Here is a 19629-nt window from a genome sequence, read left to right on the forward strand (position 1 = left end):
GACCCCACTCTACCCACCTGGCCTTAAACACAGCGAACACCTAACATCCCCTTCGTTCTGAGACACAATCCCTGTGCTGGCCGCCGTGCCTGAGCCAGGCCACCCAGCCTACGTGAAACACCGATGTGAACGCCAACAGACCTCACGCAGAGTCTCGCATGGAATTTGGACAAACTGACAACAGGCAGCCATAAACACCCTTTGGTGCCAGAAATATCTGGATTACGTTAAGAATAAAGGAAAAAGGTACCTTTAGAGGAGAAAACTCTTGACAAACTTCTCAACCGAGTGACCGGACTTAACAGGACCAATAATGACACAAAGGAACACTCGGAGCCTCCTGAGAGGACGCTGAGGACACCTCACCACCCAGGCAGTATTTTGCCCAAAATGCCTACGCTGAGTCCCATCAGGAAGAGACGGTCAGGCAAGTTGAAACTATGAGGCACCTGGGAAATGTCAATGTCATGAAAACACTTCCTCCCTGAAGAGGCAGGTTAAGGTTAAAGGGTCATATTGATTAAACAGCAGGTTTGATCCCAGAATGGATGACACATGAAACACAAAACTACACAAAATCAAGAAGAAAGCAATTAAAATGGACATTTTAGGGGCAACTGGGAAAATCAGAACAGACCGTATGTTAGTATTATCGCGTCAGTGTTAAATTTCCTGAAATGGTGTGAAATGGAGTGACAGTCACCCCGGGAAGCACTTATGGCTGAAGCGTCATCCTGTTGTCCTCCGTCTTCAAATGGCTTGGGAAAAAAAAAGGTACACACACACACGCACACAAACATACGTAGGTTTTCTGCAGAGACTGGAAGGGGGTGTGGATGTGCGAGTGAGTGGTGCCCCCAGCTGAAGGGTGTGCACATACTCATCGTGCTATTCTTTTAACTTTTCTATAGGCTTATATTTTTCAAACCGTGGCCCTCAGCAGAAGCCCTTTAAGGACTCTGTCGATGAGGGAATGCTGGGTGGATGAACAAAGGGTTCCGTCTAGCAGCGAAGACGGGCCCCACGTGTCCCTCTCTCTACGGAAGGTGGGCCCAGGAGGAAAAAGGCTCCATAAAGGACACAGGCCTCTGGAAAGCAAGGACTCGTCACTCTTCGTATTCCTCACAACGCCTTCCAGAACGTACCAGCACACGCCATACACTCAATACACGTTTGTGGCGTAAATAGGAACAACTCAGACATTAGCTGTCATGTTGCGGCAGGTTAAACACACTAAACAAGCCTGAGTGGCTGCGTGACTGTTTGAACATCATACGTGTGGCAGTACGAGGAGCACATGAGCTGGACCGAACACGGTAACCGAGGAAGGAACTGCAAACAATCAGAAGCTGAAGCACATCACATACGGGGAAGAAGGAAGGTCGATGCGCTCCTGTCTCACTCTCTAACCTTCTCTCCCACCATGTGCCTTACAACCACGTTTACTTCCGCGAAGCCTCCTGCCTGTCACCCCTTCCCTCCGTCACCGTCCTGTGACTGTTTCTTCTCACTACATGCCACCCACTCCTCGAACCACATACACCAATTTTAGGGTCACAAACTTAAGCCCAAAGCCACGACAGACACGGCGTTACAGAAAAACCCTTATCAGACCTCTATGCGCTGCCTCAATGGTGCCTCCCACACCTTCCTTGCTTATTGAGACACTGGCAGCGATCTCTTTGCTCTCCGGACGTTCAACCCCCATTACTAGGAAAGGCTGGTCCTGCAAAATACACAGACAGCTTTCACTTACAACTCTCCAGCTGCCTTGTCAGGAAACCTGTGGTCTTAGGCAGGTTAGTGGTCAATGCAACTGACAAGTGGGCCAGTGAGCACGCTCTGTTCCCCAGCTGCCCACACTGTCCCTACGTTGATCTGCAGACTCCATGACACCAGCCACCGTCAGTAGGACCAGACCAAGGGGTATACACACATACATCCACCATCACTACTGGGAAAACAGCCTGAAACAATGGCCCTGTTATTGACGAGCACGTTAGTTTCTTAAGTACTAATTTAAAGAGGGCCTTTTCCTGTCCACGTCAAGGTTACTGGGACAAGAACAAAGAAAAAAAAAGGCTACGTGGTTTTTGTCACCTCTTGTTTTCAAAACATTCAGTTCAGATGACCCGTGACATACGAAGAGTGTACCTTTCCCTGGATGCTTCATCTGGGATACCCAGGCATATTTCTCGGTCGAACCTTCCTGCACGTCTCAAAGCAGGGTCTAATGAGTCCGGGCGGTTAGTGGCTCCAATGACTAGGACCTGAGCGGTGGCAGCCATGGTATTCAGATCTAGTAAGAAGCAGACACAGGATGAATGGTGGATAAGGCCCCAGGGACGGAGGGCGATCACGTTCACAGAAGTGGTTTAAGTGGCTAGAGAGTAGTTCACATTTTGCCAGCAGTATGGACATAAAGCTATCGTTTACTAATTGTCTAATATGCGAAAGCTGTAAAGAAAACAGACACTTTGTCCTCAAGAAGTTCACAACCTACGGAGAAAGCCACGGGACAAATTCCGTGACACAGTAACAGGTATAAACAAAGCAACACAGGAATCCGACGGAAGAGAGCACGGGTTCTGATGGAGGACCGAGGGAGATTCAGAGAGGAGGTAATGTTTGGGGAAAGCCTTGAAGGATGAGGAAGGACGCTAATAAGCGGACACGCGTTGACGAAATCCACATGACGACACGGTGTGAGCGACAGCACGGAGGCACGAACACGTGTGGGAGCAGCCCAGCGGCCGAGTCTGGCAGGAATGAGGAGTGGCGGTCTCACAGCAGACGTGTGGTGTGGAGACGGGGCGTGCTACCGTCTGTGCTGCTCTGGCCCAATCTAGACAGTTCTAGGAATGACGGACCACGCGGCCCCACGTGTACCCTTCCTTCGGATTACTGCCTTCAACTGAACCCAGGTGGGCCGGCGGGGAGTCTGAGGTCACACTCCTCATGGGTAACAAGGGAGTAAGATGCTCAGTAAGTACTCTGACATCCAAGACACAAGAAACTTGTAGAATATCCCTTAGCCAACAGGAAGCCAGGAAAGGGTTTTTCTCATAAGGTTTGTGTTTCAGGAAGACAATTCTGATGGTAATTTGAAAGAGTAAAGAGGAATACAGGGAAGAGCTTATTGCGGTCTGATCACAGCCATCAGGCGAGAGGAGAGAAGGCGGGGAAGAAACAGGAAACACCCAATTCCAGGGCAGCTGCAGACACAGTGGAGGGCACGGAGAAGGGAGAGACACGAGGGCCTCCTGTGGATGATAAGGAGGGAGAGGGTACTGCTGGCTGAGCGCAGAAATGGGAGGGAAAGGCAGAGGGGCGACGGGGGGAGAGGGTCCGGCCTGGGACACACAAACTGTGACGGATCTCGCAGGCAGCCGGGAACAGGTGTTGGAGGCTTCTTAGATATCGAGGTTACAGATGAAATTTGTGTCTCATGAAGAGTTGCACAGGAGACGGTTGGGAGATGGGCAGAAGGCAAGGAGAAGACCGAGTGGGAAACCTTACAGAGCACCTCTGTATAGAGGATGGGGGGAAGCAGGCAGGCATGGAAGGGGACCGGTGAGGACGGGCCGGAGAGCCAGGGGGCCGCCAGAAAGACAACGGTCATGCTCCAGCCACCTGTGCCAACGACGACCAGGACGAGGGGGTTGGCCACATCGAACACTGTTGAGAGCTACCGAGCTGACCTGGCACTCACTGCCTGCCAGGCACCAGGGCACAGTGGCCCTTGGCCAGGCCCCACCACACCTGCAACAGGTAGATCCGGAGACGAGGAAACTAAAGAACAAAGGTTTGGAGAGGTCAGCGCTGGGATGCCCCACGATCATTCCACGATGCGCCTCAGTACGATGGCAGAGGCGGACGTGGAGTTATGGGTGAGGTGCAGGGTGGAACAGAATACAAACGTGTTTACTTGACAGCGACTATGCCTTTGGTAAACCTCAGGGTGAGAAGAGAGACACAAGGTGGGAGGTTTCACTGACACAGGAAGGCTCTTACATACTTGATGAAAACTGCATAAAAGCTCAAGGAAGACGTTCATGCTGTGAGGTCACTGCACAAGCGAAAGAAAGTACAGGAAGGGAGGTGGCACCTAATACTTCAGGCAGCATCATGAGCTGCACACGCGCGTTCGCGTGATGACGCTCTGCGCGCGCTGAACGCCCCTGGGGCTGCGACCGGGATGGGAGCAAAGCTGATCCCACTGCTGAGGCATGTGGGTTTTAACGCCCGCAGCCAAGAGGACGAGCAGCAGGAGAACTCTGTCCTAAAGAGAACCCTGCAGCAGTCAAGCAGCAAACACAAAGGCACTGAAACAGCAACATTTCCCACATGTACTGTTAACAAACAACCAGGGGCGCCTGGGGGGCTCAGTCGGTTGAGTGTCCAACTCTTGATTTCAGCTCAGGTCATGATCTCAAGGCTCGTGAACCTGCTGGGGATTCTCTCTCTCTCTACCCCCTCTCTGTCTGCCCCTCCCCCACTCATGCGCCTGCATGCTCTCTCTCTCTCTCAAAATAAACAAATAAACAAAAAAGATGCAAGCAACAGGTTATATATAACAAGGTGTATGGTGCGATCTCAGCATTGTAAGAAGCAAAACACGTCAGTATATTTCTGTCTGTGTATAAATGTATTAAAATAACCGTCAGATGCACTCCAAAAAATTAATGATCTAATTCTTTATGAAAAGGACTTTTTACTCTCAGCTTTACTCTACCTGAATGGCTCATGTCCTCACATGTTACTTACACTGGTAAAAGAAACACAATTTGTCATCTTAAAATGAACGTAATTTTTTAAACTGACCGTCCATGCAGGTTAGGAGCTGGGCCACAATCCTTCGTTCCATATCTTTTGAAGCAACATCTCTTTTGGGGGTAATGGCATCAATTTCATCAATAAAGAGGACACAGGGTGCATTTGACTGGAAATAAAAATACCACAAAAGGCCATCATAAACTGGAATTTAAATAAAAACTTAGAAAGAAAAAAATATTTTCTCCATTATTGCTAAAATACAAGTTCTCTTCTAATTTCTTACCAGCTTCTATACTGGCCACGTTCAACAACCCTTACATATTCTGGGTGCAAATAATGACATAAAGTTGATCTTTTCACTTTTTCTTAGTTTTAACCACAGTGACAACTAGTGACTCTCAAGTGTGCACAATGTCACAGCATCTACAGGGCATCTGCCATGAGCTGGGCAGGCCACTGAGGGTTTGTAAGGATCCTCCCATTTATTTTTATTTTTATTTAAAAAAAATTTTTTTTTTCAACGTTTATTTATTTTTGGGACAGAGAGAGACAGAGCATGAACAGGGGAGGGGCAGAGAGAGAGAGGGAGACACAGAATCGGAAACAGGCTCCAGGCTCTGAGCCATCAGCCCAGAGCCCGACGCGGGGCTCGAACCCACGAACCGCGAGATCGTGACCTGGCTGAAGTCGGACGCTCAACCGACTGCGCCACCCAGGCGCCCCAGGATCCTCCCATTTAATACGCCCCAAACTGCCATGAGATTTGAGCATTATTATTTTCTTTAAAGCGTATCTATTTTGAGAAAGAGAGAGGAGTGCAAGTGCCAGCAGGAGAGGGGCTAAGAGAGACAGAACCTCAAGGAGTCACTGCAGAGCCCGAGGAGGAGCTCGGTCCCAAGACCATGAGTCTATGACTTCATGACCTGAGCCAAAATCAAGAGTTGGACGCTTAGCTGACTGTGCCAGCCAGGCACCCCTTGAGTAATGTTATTAACCCAGCTTCCCGGCAAGGAAACTAAGGGTTACAGTGGTTAAACCTCTTCTGTCCACGACCAGGCGGTCAGTGCATGGAGGCACGAGGACTGGAGACCGTGACTCCGACTGGCAAGCACAGGCCTGTAACTATCACGTATCCTCAGGATAAAGTTCTAATAGGATGTAAATGTCTTCCCCAGATGTTCCTGAACACCGACATTGTAATAGTGAATTAAACAGTAATTTAATAGTAATTAACAGTAATTTAATAGTAATTAAATAGTGAATTGAATAGTAATTCAGAAATAAATTACAATTAGGATAAAATCCAGTCTCGTAATTTCTCTGGTTAACAAGATTTTCTTTGTACAAGTTCAATTAGGCAAAAGGAGAAGAATTTATCCTGGCATTTCTATGGTTGTTTTTAGAATGTGATAATCCTAAATGTTAAAAATTTTCAAACTACTTACAAGTTGTTTGGTAACTTAATTTGTGCAAAGTGAAAGTGACAGAAAATCTCACAAGGATAATGTATTTTCTTTTTTTTTTAATGTTTGTTTATTTTTGTGGGGTGTCTGGGTGGCTCAGTTGGTTAAGTGTCTGACTCTTGATTTCAGCTCAGGTCTTGAACTCAAGATTCATGAGTTTGAGCCCCACATCAGGTTCTGTGCTGACAGTGCAGAGCCTGCTTGGGATTCTCTTTCTATCTCTCTCTGCCCATTCTCCGCTCACATTCTCTGTTTCTCTCAAAAGTAAATAACATAAAAGAAATTTTTAAAAAATATTTCTTTTTGAGAGAGAGAGAGAGAGATCGCATGCACACACGCTAGTGGGGGAGGGGCAGAGGATCCAAGCAGGCTCTGAGCTGATAGCAGAGATCCTGACGTAGGGCTGGAACCCATGAACTGGGAGATCATGACCTGAGCCGAAGTCAGAAGCTTAACCGACTGAAGCTTAACCTAGTGAGCCACCCAGGTGCCCCAGGGTATCTATTTTCAGCAAACACCCACTGGGTGTGACAGCCCAGAATTTCTCACCAATTACAGTTACACTTGATTTCAGACTGAACGGACGATGTTATCCAACAGTCTGTATCAGTGGATCTACTTTAAATATTTAGTCATCACGGATAACAAATCACCAAGTTTACAAGAGGATGGCAGGCGACCAGGCTAACAGACACTGGCCCTGGATGGACAGGCTCTCCGTCGTAACGCCGCACAAGCAGACAGCCCGACGTGGGTCACTAGCTGACTCACCACTGCCTGCTCAAACAATTCTCTCAGCTTCTGCTCAGACTCCCCAGACACGCCGGATACGATCTCCGTGGCAGCTACTTTCAGAATTGGGAGGTCCAGTTCCTGGGGACAAACACAGGAAAGAATGACCACATTTTGAAAATTTATCTTCCCCCTCCCTTTTCCTTATTCAGTCCCTCTCTCAAAAGTGAATTTTTTTTAAAGTTTATTTTTGAGAGAGAGAGAAAGAGCATGGGGGAGGGGGTGGACAGAGAAAGGGAGAAAGAGAGAGAGAGAATCCCAGTCTCTGCACCATCAGCACAGAGCCCGACACGGGGTTTGAACTCGAACTGTGAGATCATGACCTGAGCTGAAGTCAGATGCTCAACTGACTGAGCCCTACCCAGGTGCCCCTCAAAATTTAATTTTTAAAATGACCTCTTTTCTGAGGAACTTCATCTTTTGTGTTGGTCTGATGAAAACCATTATTTAAAAATCTACAGTTTAATTCAAACACAGCGACTAGATACCTCCACCTGTTTTTACTTCATAGGAGTCACCAAGAAATTGTCGTTACGTCTTCTGAATAAAGGGCCTTGAATCTGCAGAGACATGTTTACCCCCGACTTATAGCTGAGCCAGAATAATTTTTTTTCCTTAAAGAACTTTTTTTTAATGTTTATTTATTTTTGAGAGAGAGACAGAGTGTGAGCAGGGGAGGTGCGGAGAGAGAAAGACACACAGAATCCGAAGCAGGCTCCAGGCTCTGAGCTGTCAGCACAGAGACCGACGCATGACCTGAGCTGAAGTTGGACGCTCAACTGACCGAGTCACCCAGACACCCCGAGCCAGAACAATTTAATAGGAAAGGGCAGGGGTTGTGACAGTCCTTCCCGCTCACGCTACAGGCACTTCTCACCCCTGCATCCAGAGGAGGAGCCAGTTAGTCGGCAGAGGACAGGTTCCTGTCATAAAGGAGGAGCAGCCACTGCGGCCCCACCAGCACGGAGGGCAACAAGCCTGCCTAAGCCCTACTCATCCTCAGGCTATTCTGAAAATCACTTCCTCAACCACGGGCAACCTGGGACCAGATAGCATCCCACACTTCCTGTCTCCCACTCATTTCTGCTGTGACCGTGCACAGCGTTTACTTGTATGATAGCTGCTTAATGTCGGCCTTTCCTATTAGACTGAAAAGCTCCTTGAACGTAAACCTGGGTTTTCTCTATCGCTGTTTTCCAGCATCTGGCATGCACCTGTCACAGGACACTTTGTTCAACAGAGGAACAAGTGAGGCAAACCTGTCGTCCCATAAGAGCCCCAATCCCGCAGATCCTAACCTATCAGTAGCTACTATGACACGCTGTTCTTCAAACTGAAGTCACTGGGACATTTTGCATTTACCACCCAACAGTTTCCAAAAACAACTCATGGGATGAAAATAAGATCGGTAACTTTATTTTGCCAACTAAGTATTATTACCATTTCAGAAATGTTATTTTAACACTAAAAATTATAAGAACATGACTCTGGAGATTTTCAGTATATTTAGCTGTGAAAAACAATATAGTCCTTGGTTTCCTCATTTACCGCTTTTGAGAATCACTGGCTTAAAGGGAAAAAGGAAACTAAAATATACACTGTGTGTTAAAAAAAGGGCGTTATTATATTATTTTGCTTCCCACCCAACCTTTGCCATATAAATGATCGGATGCACTAAAAAAATAGCATCTCACAAAGAGCTGCACGAAAGAGGTGAAAAATGAAGAGAGGATCAGTCCTCCTGGGAATACGTCAAGTCTGGTTCAAGCTGACCAAAGAGGAAAATAAAGACAAACAGAACAAAAGCAACAGAAGCAAAGGCGTGTCAGCGAAGCTCACCCCTGCAATGGCGTGCGCGAGCAAGGTCTTCCCGCAGCCCGGCGGCCCGTGAAGGAGAACCCCACGCGGCGGGGTGGCGCCCAGGTGGCGGTACACCTCCGGGTGACGCATGTGGATGAGCATCTTGCAGACTTCCTAGCAGGGAATAAACAGGAAAGAGGTCTTTCACGGCCTGAGAGAGAAGGAATCCAAGTGGAAGGAAGCCTGTTCTGCAAAGTAGCAGACTCATGAGTTTGAGCCCCGGCTCTGGGACCTACGGCGGGACTCCACAGGAACCTGCCTGAGCCTCCGTGTCCTCAGCTGTGGTAACAGCTACCTGGCACCGATGATGGAAAGTAACCACCACGGTAACTGGCAGAGTAGACACTGGACAATAACTAACAGGGTTACTTACAGTTTGGGTAATGCGTTGGAGTTTCTAGGAATCTCCATTTCTTCCACATTGCCCAGTTTGTTGGCATATAATTTTGCACAGTATTCTCTTAGAATTTTTTGCGTACAACAGTATTACTTACAAAGCACGAACCTTACGTACACCATAATTAGTGGTGGAAAAGCAGAAGGTACTGTTTCTTTTATCCCTCAGCACCCTGCGGGGTACAGGCCAAATTTCACCACCACCCCCCCCTTCCAGGCTGCTTTCCGTGAATAACTGATTGGCAATATACCATCTGAGTAAAATTCTGAACGTGAACTAACTTTTAATGTCGTATCGCTGCCTCCAACATCTTCAAATTTCACCTTGGAGATCTGTAATTCCAGCCCCTTGGCGTTAGCTGGCAACCAAACGAGGAGACGAAAAGATTAGTGATTCAGTAGTAACTCAGCGCTGCATTTAATAATGTTTAAGTAAACTGAGACCACGAGACACCGAAGTGTTTTCTCATGAACCGCACACAGCAGGCCCCCCAGAACGACAGCTGGGACTAGCGAAGCCTCTTTCACAGCATGCTCAGCCCCCCAGACCCGTGGCTCACCTTTCCTCTGCAGGACAGCTTGTATTTCTCCGTCTACTTCCTGAAGGTCTTTCTTCCTTTTGTTTCCCTTGCGCTTCAGCCTGCCTTTCCTTTTTTCATTACTCTCCAGCAGAGAAGCGTCTTTGGAATCCTGGAAAGAAAACAAATTTAAATATGCCATGCTTGAAATTACAATGGCAATGTTTTCTTAAAGAGGGCTGTTATTTAGGCGCACCTGGCTGGCTCATTCGGAAGAACATTCAACTCTTGATCTAGGGGTCATGAGTTTGGGTGGAGAAATTACGTAAATAAATAAAAAACAAAAACCAGGGACGCCTGGGTTTTTTTGTGTTTTTTTTAAACAAAAACAAAAAGATGGTCATTATTTAAAATACCCCATTTCTTTTAAGTGTATTCTTATTTAGAGAGAGAGAGAGAGAGAGAGAATGTGTGTATAAGTAAGGGAGGGGCAGAGGGAAAGGGAGACAGAGAATCCCAAGCAGGCTCTGCGATGTCAGCACAGAGCTTGACGCAGGGCTTGAACTCATGAAGAGAGAGATCATGATGTGAGCTGAAATCAACGTTTGGATGCTTAACCGACTGAGCCACCCAGGTGGCCCTAAAATACCCCATTTCTGCCCTGGCACTTGCACCTACCTTGGCTATTCCCAACCTCTCTGCTCCAGGATGGTAGCTGCTGGAAAGCATCCTTCTTTTCCACAGCTGTAAAGCTCAGTTTATGCCCTGACACACGATTCTTCTCGTTAATCTCATGCCCATATTCCCAGAACGCTGAATTTGCGACTGTATTATAGCCTGCCATAATCTGCCCTGTGTCTGAGCAACTCTCCTTGTTTCTTTCACGGGAGATGAGATGCTCATGTTCACCTTTAATTTCTCACTGAGCTTTTCACCAGTTGGTCTTCATGTGATGCCTGATGAACCGCTAAATTAAATATGACTACAGAGCTGCTTTGAAGGCCATAAAAAAGTATAATTCAACTTAAGACTCAAGCTATTTCCTTAACTTTGCAATAATGTCCTCTAAAAACATGATTAACACAAAGAGGTTTGAAAAAGGTCTAGTGAAAATTCAAAAGGAGAACGGTTTTGCCACACCAAGTAAGTGGTTCTCGAAAACCACTTACAGTGGTGTTGTTCAAGAGAAACACAATGCCACATACAAAATTTTAAATATGTTCTAGTAGCCACGTTTAAAAAAGGGGGAATCAACAAGTGAAATTTAGTACCTTACTTAACAAAATATACTCAAAATATTATCGTTTCAACATACAGTCAATATAAAAAATTGAGAGGTCTTACATTATCTTTTATAGTAAGTCTCCAAAGTCTAACATGTATTTTATGCTAATAGCACATCTCAACTCGTACACTAAATTTTAGTGGGAAATATTTAATTTGCATTTAGACTTCATAAAACTTACAGCTGAAAGAGTACATTCACATGCTCAAGTTGTTCCAAACACACTTAGAAGTTTTTTTGTTTTTTAATTTTTTTTAAATGTTTATTTACCTGTGAGAGACAGAGATAGAGCATGAGGGGGGGAGGGGCAGAGAGAGAGAGGGAGACAAGAATCTGAAACAGGCTCCAGGCTCCGAGCTGCCAGCACAGAGCCTGATGTGGGGCTCAAACTCACGAACTGTGAGATCATGACCTGAGCTGAAGTCGGACGCTTAACTGACTGAGCCACCTAGGCGCCCCATATTAGAAGTTTTCTAATAACTGAAGTATTATTTTACAAATTTAAATGAACAATTCAGTTCCTCATTTGCACTAGCCACATTTCAAGTGCTCAAGAGCCACGGGTGGCTAGCACTTACCACGCTGGACAGTGAGCCCCGGGGGCATACTCAGGGCCTATCGTGGGACAGATCACTGTAAATCCCCTCTCCTAGAGGATCTCCTAGGGGATCTAACGCCAGGCATTAGAATCAGTTAAGGGGGTACCTGGATGGCTCAGTGGGTTAAATGTCCCACCCTTGATCTTGGTTCAGGACATGATCTCACAGTTGGTGAGATGGGAGCCCCACGTTGGGCTCCGTGCTGACAATGGAAACCTGCGTGGGATTCTGTCTCTCCGTCTCTCTCTGCCCCTCTTGCACTCGTTCACGTGCCTCTCTCTCTCTCTCTCTCTCTCTCAAAAAAAAAAAAAAAAAAAAATCAGTTAAGGATGGTGCCCAGTGTGTTCACTTTGTGATAATTCATCCAGCTTCACTTTTATGTACAGTATACTGCAACTTACAAAGGTTAAAAAAAAAAGGGGGTCCCTTATTCAGTACATTTTCACGGTATGCCCGTTTGTACGGGCTCCCTGAAGGCATTACCCGAGGCTCAACACGAACCACACAGCTGTTGCACGAGCTGACTTCCCTTCCTCTGACAACAACCAGCCTTCCAAACATAACACGCAGACGAGGTACCTATTCTTTAACTCGTGCTGGTAAACGCACCTCGGAAAGTTCATCAGGCACGAATTCGACCAACTGCCTGACAACGACGTGCTGGGTGCATTTTAGCCAGGGAGACGCTATGAAGCAAAACAAAGGTCCTGCTCTCCGAAGCTGAAGACAGAAGACAAAGAAGAAACCCAACTAAACGATTCTACAGTAAGTTCTAAGTGGTCACAAGGGCTTGACCAAAAGGAGATGAGGCAGGAAAGAGCATCCCACGACGTGCTATTTAACACGTCAGTATGTGACTCTGCGAAGATTACAGGGAAACAAGATGGTGTGAGTCACAGGAACCTGGGGGAGTTTCAGACAGAAGCATGAGTGCAAAGGCCCCAGGTGAGAGTGAGTGGGTGTTCTGGAAACAGCGCCAGGCCACGGTGGCTGAGGCGAAGCGGGGAGGCGGGCAGCAGATGACTGAAGTGCCAGCAGGACAGCCACGCACACAGGGCTTTCCCAGCCATTACTTGTGAGGACTCTGATTCTAGACTGAATGGAGTCATTCTTAATACGCGAAAGAACCCCCCGACTTAACTCGTAAAAAGACATCTGCGTGTGGAGACTAATCTGGAGGAAGGTCATCTCCGTCAGAAGGCCTGCACTTGGAAAGAAGCGGTGGCGGTAACGGGGCCTGAACACATCACTACAAAAGTACCTCTCTCTCAGATCCTGGCTTCTTGTGCTTGCTCTTCTCGTCTGCCAGGTCCATCTTTCCACCGGGAGTTCTATCAATAAACCACCCTCCCTCTGAACCCCTGGCAGGGGTCTTCGAAGGAATGGAGTCTGTTCCGGAAGGTGTCCGTGGGGCCGAGTCGGTGGCTTCTCTGTGATCCATCTCGGGAGTCCGTGAAGCAGAGTCGGGATGTCCTTTCCGATACAAGGAGAGCAGGGAGCTGTTCATGTGATTTGCCGCCTGGCAGAAACACGACATCGCCTACGTCACCGCGCTGGCGCTCACGGACACGGGCTACCCGCACGAGCAGCCACCAGCAGCTTCCCTCACAGCACTTCCAGTCAGAAAACACGGGTGCTGACAGATGCTTCACCAACATTTCCTGTTCAAACAGATGTGCCCCCGCTTCACCGCCACTTAATAAATGAAAGTTAAAGAAAACCGAGGAAGCGTGCTCGCTTTTTAAAAATATAACATAGGGGGCACCTGGGTGGCTTGGTCAGTTGAGCGTCTGACTTCGGCTCAGGTCATGATCTCACGGTCCGTGAGTTCGAGCCCCGCGTCGGGCTCTGTGCTGACGGCTCAGAGCCTGGAGCCTGTTTCAGATTCTGTGTCTCCCTCTCTCTCTGCCCCTCCCCTGCTCATGCTCTGTCTCTGTCTCAAAAATAAATAAACATTAAAAAAAAAAAATTAAAAATATAACAGAATTGGGGGCCCCTGGGTGGTTCAGTCCATTCAGCCTCTGACACATGATATTGGCTCAAGTCATGATCTCGCGGTTATGAGCTTGTGCCCTGCATCCGGCTCCTCACTGAGCGTGGAACCTGCTTGGGATTCTCTCTCTCCACCTCTGCCCTGATCACTCTCTCTCTCTCAAAATAAATAATGAACTATTAAAACATATAACAGAACTGGGCTTGACAATGAGCTGGCCAAGAAGAGCCACTATTATCTCATCAACTCAAAACCAGATCACATGTCATTATCATCCTGATTTTGTCAATAAATAAAAAAAAAATGGAATTACCAATGGGAACAAAAGAGAGTAAGTTATAAATCATCTGGCATCACTTAAATGTCTCTTAAATGCAAACTTACTTATTTGCAACCACAGCCTTTTAGCAGAAAATGTATCCTTCTCCCAATTTTTACTATTAATTCCCCTTTCTATTCCTATGTACCCTTATTTCAGGCCATTCTCTTCCCTTCTTCTTCCTATAAAACAGGCCATAAACACAAATACTGAAAGGAATCCCAAGGATTCCTCAACACTGTCCACAGAAGTATTGATGAAGACGTTTACAATTTTTTTTTAATGTTTTATTTATTTTCGAGACAGAGAGAGACAGAGGGTGAGCAGGGAAGGGGCAGAGAGAGAGGGAGACACAGAATCCGAAGCAGGCTCCAGGCTCCGAGCTGTCAGCACAGAGCCCGATGCGGGGCTCAAACTCACAAACCGCAAGATCATGACCTGAGCCGAATTCGGGACGCTTAACTGACTGATCACCCAGGCGCCCCTTGATGATGATGTTTAAATCTCTTATTCTATTCCATACTTTTTTTTTTTTTTAAGGAGGGTCCATAATGACTAAAAAAAAATAAAAGTGGGTCCATTAAATGTTTGGCTTACCTGTGGATCTGGGTAATCTTCCGTATTTGAATCATGATCTGAAGAGCTTTCAGTATACCTCAGTAAGAAGAGGAAAAGAAACATCTTAAAGGCTTTGCTCCCACATCCTAAAAAAAATTACTACCCCAAACAAAAAATTTACTAAGGCAAAGTATTATGGTGCTTGAGAGCCCAGGCTTTGCGATCTGAGAATTCTGGTTACTGGTTACTAGCTTCTACTTAACCTCTCTGAGCATCAGCTTTCTTATCTATAAAGAGAAGATAACATGTAACGTTCACATCTCTGAGTCATTAGAGGATTAAACAAGCTGACAAAGTCCTTAGAATACACGTAAATGCTTAAAAACTGTGGTTATTTTAATGCACGCAATAAATAAAAGTGAAGTGCAGAGTCCTATCAGACCCAAAGGTCTCATTAGGAACATCAGATGCCAACAAAAGGAAATATTCCAGCAAGCCATCAGTAAGTAATTGAGTAACAAATACACAAATTCAACAAGACCCATCTGTGTGACCAGGGTAGCTTTCCCAAGTCTGCCCATGAGAAATGAAGGTAGGAGAGATTTTCATATGATGCATGAGAAACAGGGATAAATCCTATTAACTACAAACTGTAGCGCAGGCTCAGCTCATTATAACCCAGAGGTGATGGACCCTGCTACCGTTCAATGGTGTTTCTTTAGAAAATAATTAATAAAAAAAGGACTCTTCCTAAGTAAAAAGGTTTACATGCATGACATGACCCATCTTTATAATTAAGACATGAATTCTTTTGCTATTCATTAAATTCTATTAATATACTTTTGGGCGTTTCTAATCAATGTAAAGAAGGTGGATTATTCAACTATTTGGAAAAGAAATAATTTTGCCTTACAATTTATACCCTATAAAGTGGATTAAAGAGTTAAATGGAATGCTATAAAGAAACAAGGATTCCACATATTGTTGTGAGACGTCTTTCTGAGTATTTCAGCACAAACCATACAGGAAAAGACCGACATATCTGACTAGGTAAAGATGCAGAACTTCTCTAATCAAAAGACACTTTTTTATTTTTTAAAGTTTATCTATTTTTGAGACATACACACGCGCACACACACACACACACACACAGAATCCCAAGTGTCAGAGCAGAGCCCAAAGCGGGACTCGAACTCACAGAACCGCAAGATCATGACCTGAGCCCAAACCAAGAGTCGGCTCTCATATGACAGACAAAACCCATAAGCAAGCAACTAACAAAGGAAACAGGAAACAGTCAAATAGTTTTAATCTCACTAGTTATCAAAAAACTACAAATAAAAACATCAACTTTTGCCTAGGAAGCTGGCAAAGATTCCGTAACAGTGTAACTAGGATTGCAAAGGTACAGAGAAACGCACTCTATTTTTTTTTTTTTAAGTTTATTTATTTATTTATTTATTTATTTAGAGAGAAAGACAGCAAAGGGAGGTGCAGACAGGGAGGAAGAGAAAATCCCAAGCAGGCTCCACACTGTCAGCAGGACTTGAACCCACAAACCGCGAGATCATGACCTGAGCCTAAATCAAGAGTCAGACGCTCAACCAACGGAGTCACCCAGGCACCCTGAAGTCTTTATACAAAGTTGCTGGGAATATAAACTGAGGCGACGTTTTTTGGGAAAAGAACTCCAAATGTAACAGAATTCTGAAAAAGACATCTTTGACCCCAGCAATACCACTTCAAGAATGTAACATTAAAAAAAAAAAAACAAAAAACATATACAAAGATATATGTGCTGCAGGATTATTTACTGTGTGTACGATAGTGCAAAACTGGAAACAACCAACTGTCCACGAGTGTGGAACTAGTTAAGAAAATAATGGTAAATCCAAACGAAAAGGCAGCAATGCAGCTATAAGGTGAAAAGGAGCAATCACCACAGATCCTATAAACATTAAAAGAAAAACGAGGGGCGCCTTCGGCTCAGGTCATGATCTCATGGTTCGCGGGTTCGAGCCCCGCGTCGGGCTCTGTGCTGTCAGCTCAGAGCCTGAAGTCTGCTTCAGATTCTGTGTCTCCCTCTCTCTGTCCCTTCCATACTCATGCTCTGTCTCTCAAAAATAAATAAACATTGAAAAAAAATTAAAAAAAAAAAAGGAAAAACGAGAGGATATCTTGAAAACTTTAAGCCAACAAATTCCACACTTCAGATGAAATGGGCAACTTTCTTTAAAAGTACAACTTACCAAAGCTGATAGAAGTAGAAAAATAGGAAGAGTTCTTTGTCTAACAAAACTGTTATCTAGGGGCGCCTGGGTGGCGCAGTCGGTTGAGCGTCCGACTTCAGCCAGGTCACGATCTCGCGGTCTGTGAGTTCGAGCCCCGCGTCGGGCTCTGGGCTGATGGCTCAGAGCCTGGAGCCTGTTTCCGATTCTGTGTCTCCCTCTCTCTCTGCCCCTCCCCCGTTCATGCTCTGTCTCTCTCTGTCCCAAAAAAATAAATAAACGTTGAAAAAAAAAAAAAATTAAAAAAAAAAAACTGTTATCTAAATCCTTTCCAAAAAGAAGCCTCCAGGCTGAGATGAATTCTAACAAACTATTTAAGAAAGCAGTAACAGTAACGTTATACTAATTTTTTTGTCAAATAGAGACAAAAAACATTTTCCAAACAATATGAAGCCAGCATAACCCTAACACCAAAACCTGACAAAGACACTGCAAAAAAGAAAAAAATTCAGACCATTATGAATACAAACATAACCATCTCCAAAAATGATTAGCAAAATGATTTAATAATATAGAACAAAGGATAATATATCTGGACCAAGTTGGGTGTATCCCAGGATACAAGACTGGCTTAGCACTCAAAAATTAATGTAATTCACCAACAGAACAAAGGGAGACAACCATAACAGAATCTTTCATTAAGTGCATAAAACGTATTTAACAGGGCGCCTGGGTGGTTCAGTCAGTTAAGCAACTGACTTCGGCTCAGGTCATGATCTCACAGTTCGTGGGTTCGAGCCCCACATTGGGCTCTGTGCTGACAGCTCAGAGCCTGGAGCCTGCTTCGGATTCTCTATCTCCCTCTCTCTCGGCCCCTCCCCCACTTGTGCTCTGTCTCTCTCTCTCTCTCTCAAAAATAAATAAAATGTAAAAAAAAAAAGTATTTAACAAATGTAAAATCGATTCATGATAAAAACTCTCAATACACACAACCTCAAGCCGTATGATAAGCATCATAACAAACATCTGTAACCAGGAGCTAAGGAAATACTCAGGAAGCCAAGGCCCCACAAAGGCACTAATGTAGCCTCTTGAAAGCTGAGTGGGAGTTCCTAACGGGAATGAACCCTCCAGCTACAGAAAACCACTCATACAAAGGCACAAAGAAAGAATCCAACCTCTCTGGGCAATAGTGAGCATTCAGTGTGCCCAAAGCAAAGGTCTGGAGAGGTCAGGTATTCTGCACAGCCTCGCTGGCAAGGAAAAGCCACGGAAAATTTCACAACTGGCAATGTATGTGATCAGGTTCATGGCTTTCAAGTCACCCCCTTTTCTGTAATCCTTACTCGTTTTCCTCTTCACCTTGTCTTGCTCTTTTGGCCAGATGCTCATCTTCCAATTCTGTTAGATCCTTAGGTTCTTTCTCACTGGCAATTACGCTAAATACTGAAACAAAGAAATAGTCGTGAGCTAAAGCAATTCTTTAACTTCGTTAATAATTCAGCTCTAACACTAAAAGACTCACCTTTTTCTACCTGAATCCTAAAAGCATTTCTTTTTCTTCGACCATAGTCTATACTGAAAAACAGAACAAGAAGCTTAGTACAATGGTCTCCACCAACATTTTCCCGTTAAAACCAATCTAAATTGATCCCATTAATTTGCATGAATATATAACTGTCACTGAATTCACACCGACCATAAGCTTATTTTTGAGTAACTTCTGAGTTTACATTTTCCCTACTGTAATTTTTTTTGGTTAGAGACGGGGTTACAGCATCAGAAACCCCGGTAGCTTGTACTGGAGGAGACAGGAAGGATGAAATGAAGGAAGGTGGCCGGACTTCTGGGATTCTACAGGAGAGGGGCCATCCAGCTGTAGACATGTGTTATCCTTCCAGAAAAGGGATGAACGCCTCAGAAGGAAGCTCAGAGGTTGGCAGGGTTTCCACCACCACCATCGGCCCAGGGGGCACGGGCCCGGGGAGCGGCATGGGCCCGGGGAGCGGCACGGTCTCCTCGGTTCCAAAGGGCAGGGCGGCCATCCTAGTGGGCCCACAGGACAGAGCACTGAAGCAAATTAATCCAATACGACTGGTATTGTAATCAGGATAAGAGGGGTACATGACTTTTATCTTATTCTATCCTATTCTATTCTATTTTGAGAGAGTAAGTGCAAGCTGGAGAGGGGAAGAGAGAGAAGAGGAGAAAGAATCCCGAGCAGGCCCCAAAGTACCAGCACAGAGACTGACGCGGGGCTCAATCCCATGAACCACGAGATCATGATCTGAGCCAAAATCAAGAGTTGGACACTTAACTGACTGAGCCACCCAGGCACCCCAGAATAAGAGGGGCGCCTGACTCTGGATCTCAGGGTTGTGAGTCTGAGCCCCACTTTGGGTATGGAGATTACTTAAAAATAAAATATTTTTTTTTCCTTTTTTTTTTTTTTAATTTTTATTTTTTTAAGTTTATTTATTTTTGACAGAGACAAACTGTGAGCATGAGCTGGGGAGGGACAGAGAGAGAGGGAGACACAGAATCCGAAGCAGGCTCCAGGCTTCCAGCTGGCAGTGCAGAGCCCGACGCTGGGCTCGAACTCACAAAGTGTGAGATCATGACCTGGGCCGAAGTCGGACGTTTAACCGACTGAGCCACCCAGGCGCCCCTAAAAATAAAATCTTAAAAAAATAATAACACAAGAAGAGATTAGAATACAGACAGACACACAAAGGAAAGACCATGTTAGGACACAGGGAGAAGATAGCCATCTGCAATGCAAGGAGAGACAGTGACCATTAACTTCTAGCATTCACAACTATGAGGACTTAAACTTCTGTTG

At 45.5% G+C, this 19629-nt stretch overlaps 1 protein-coding gene across 7 annotated transcripts in view; it reads right to left on the minus strand.

Moving 5' to 3' along the window:
• NVL (nuclear VCP like) overlaps window positions 1-19629 on the minus strand; it is an 89334-nt gene that overhangs the window by 64868 nt on the left and 4837 nt on the right. For 4 of the 7 annotated variants that reach the window (XM_047848145.1, XM_047848142.1, XM_047848141.1 and 1 more), the window contains exons 3-13: window positions 18313-18365; window positions 18134-18233; window positions 14599-14656; window positions 12951-13208; window positions 12299-12409; window positions 9848-9977; window positions 9570-9646; window positions 8871-9005; window positions 7011-7112; window positions 4825-4942; window positions 2155-2299 (exon numbers count right to left, since the gene is read on the minus strand). In XM_047848145.1, the coding sequence (XP_047704101.1) occupies window positions 2155-2299; window positions 4825-4942; window positions 7011-7112; window positions 8871-9005; window positions 9570-9646; window positions 9848-9977; window positions 12299-12409; window positions 12951-13208; window positions 14599-14656; window positions 18134-18233; window positions 18313-18365 (1287 nt within the window). The remainder of the gene's footprint in view (window positions 1-2154; window positions 2300-4824; window positions 4943-7010; window positions 7113-8870; window positions 9006-9569; window positions 9647-9847; window positions 9978-12298; window positions 12410-12950; window positions 13209-14598; window positions 14657-18133; window positions 18234-18312; window positions 18366-19629) is intronic. The other 3 variants (XM_047848146.1, XM_047848143.1, XM_047848147.1) reach the window with 3 other exon arrangements.

Source organism: Prionailurus viverrinus, unplaced genomic scaffold (genome assembly GCF_022837055.1).
Source record: "Prionailurus viverrinus isolate Anna unplaced genomic scaffold, UM_Priviv_1.0 scaffold_53, whole genome shotgun sequence".
Classification (NCBI taxonomy): domain Eukaryota; kingdom Metazoa; phylum Chordata; class Mammalia; order Carnivora; family Felidae; genus Prionailurus; species Prionailurus viverrinus.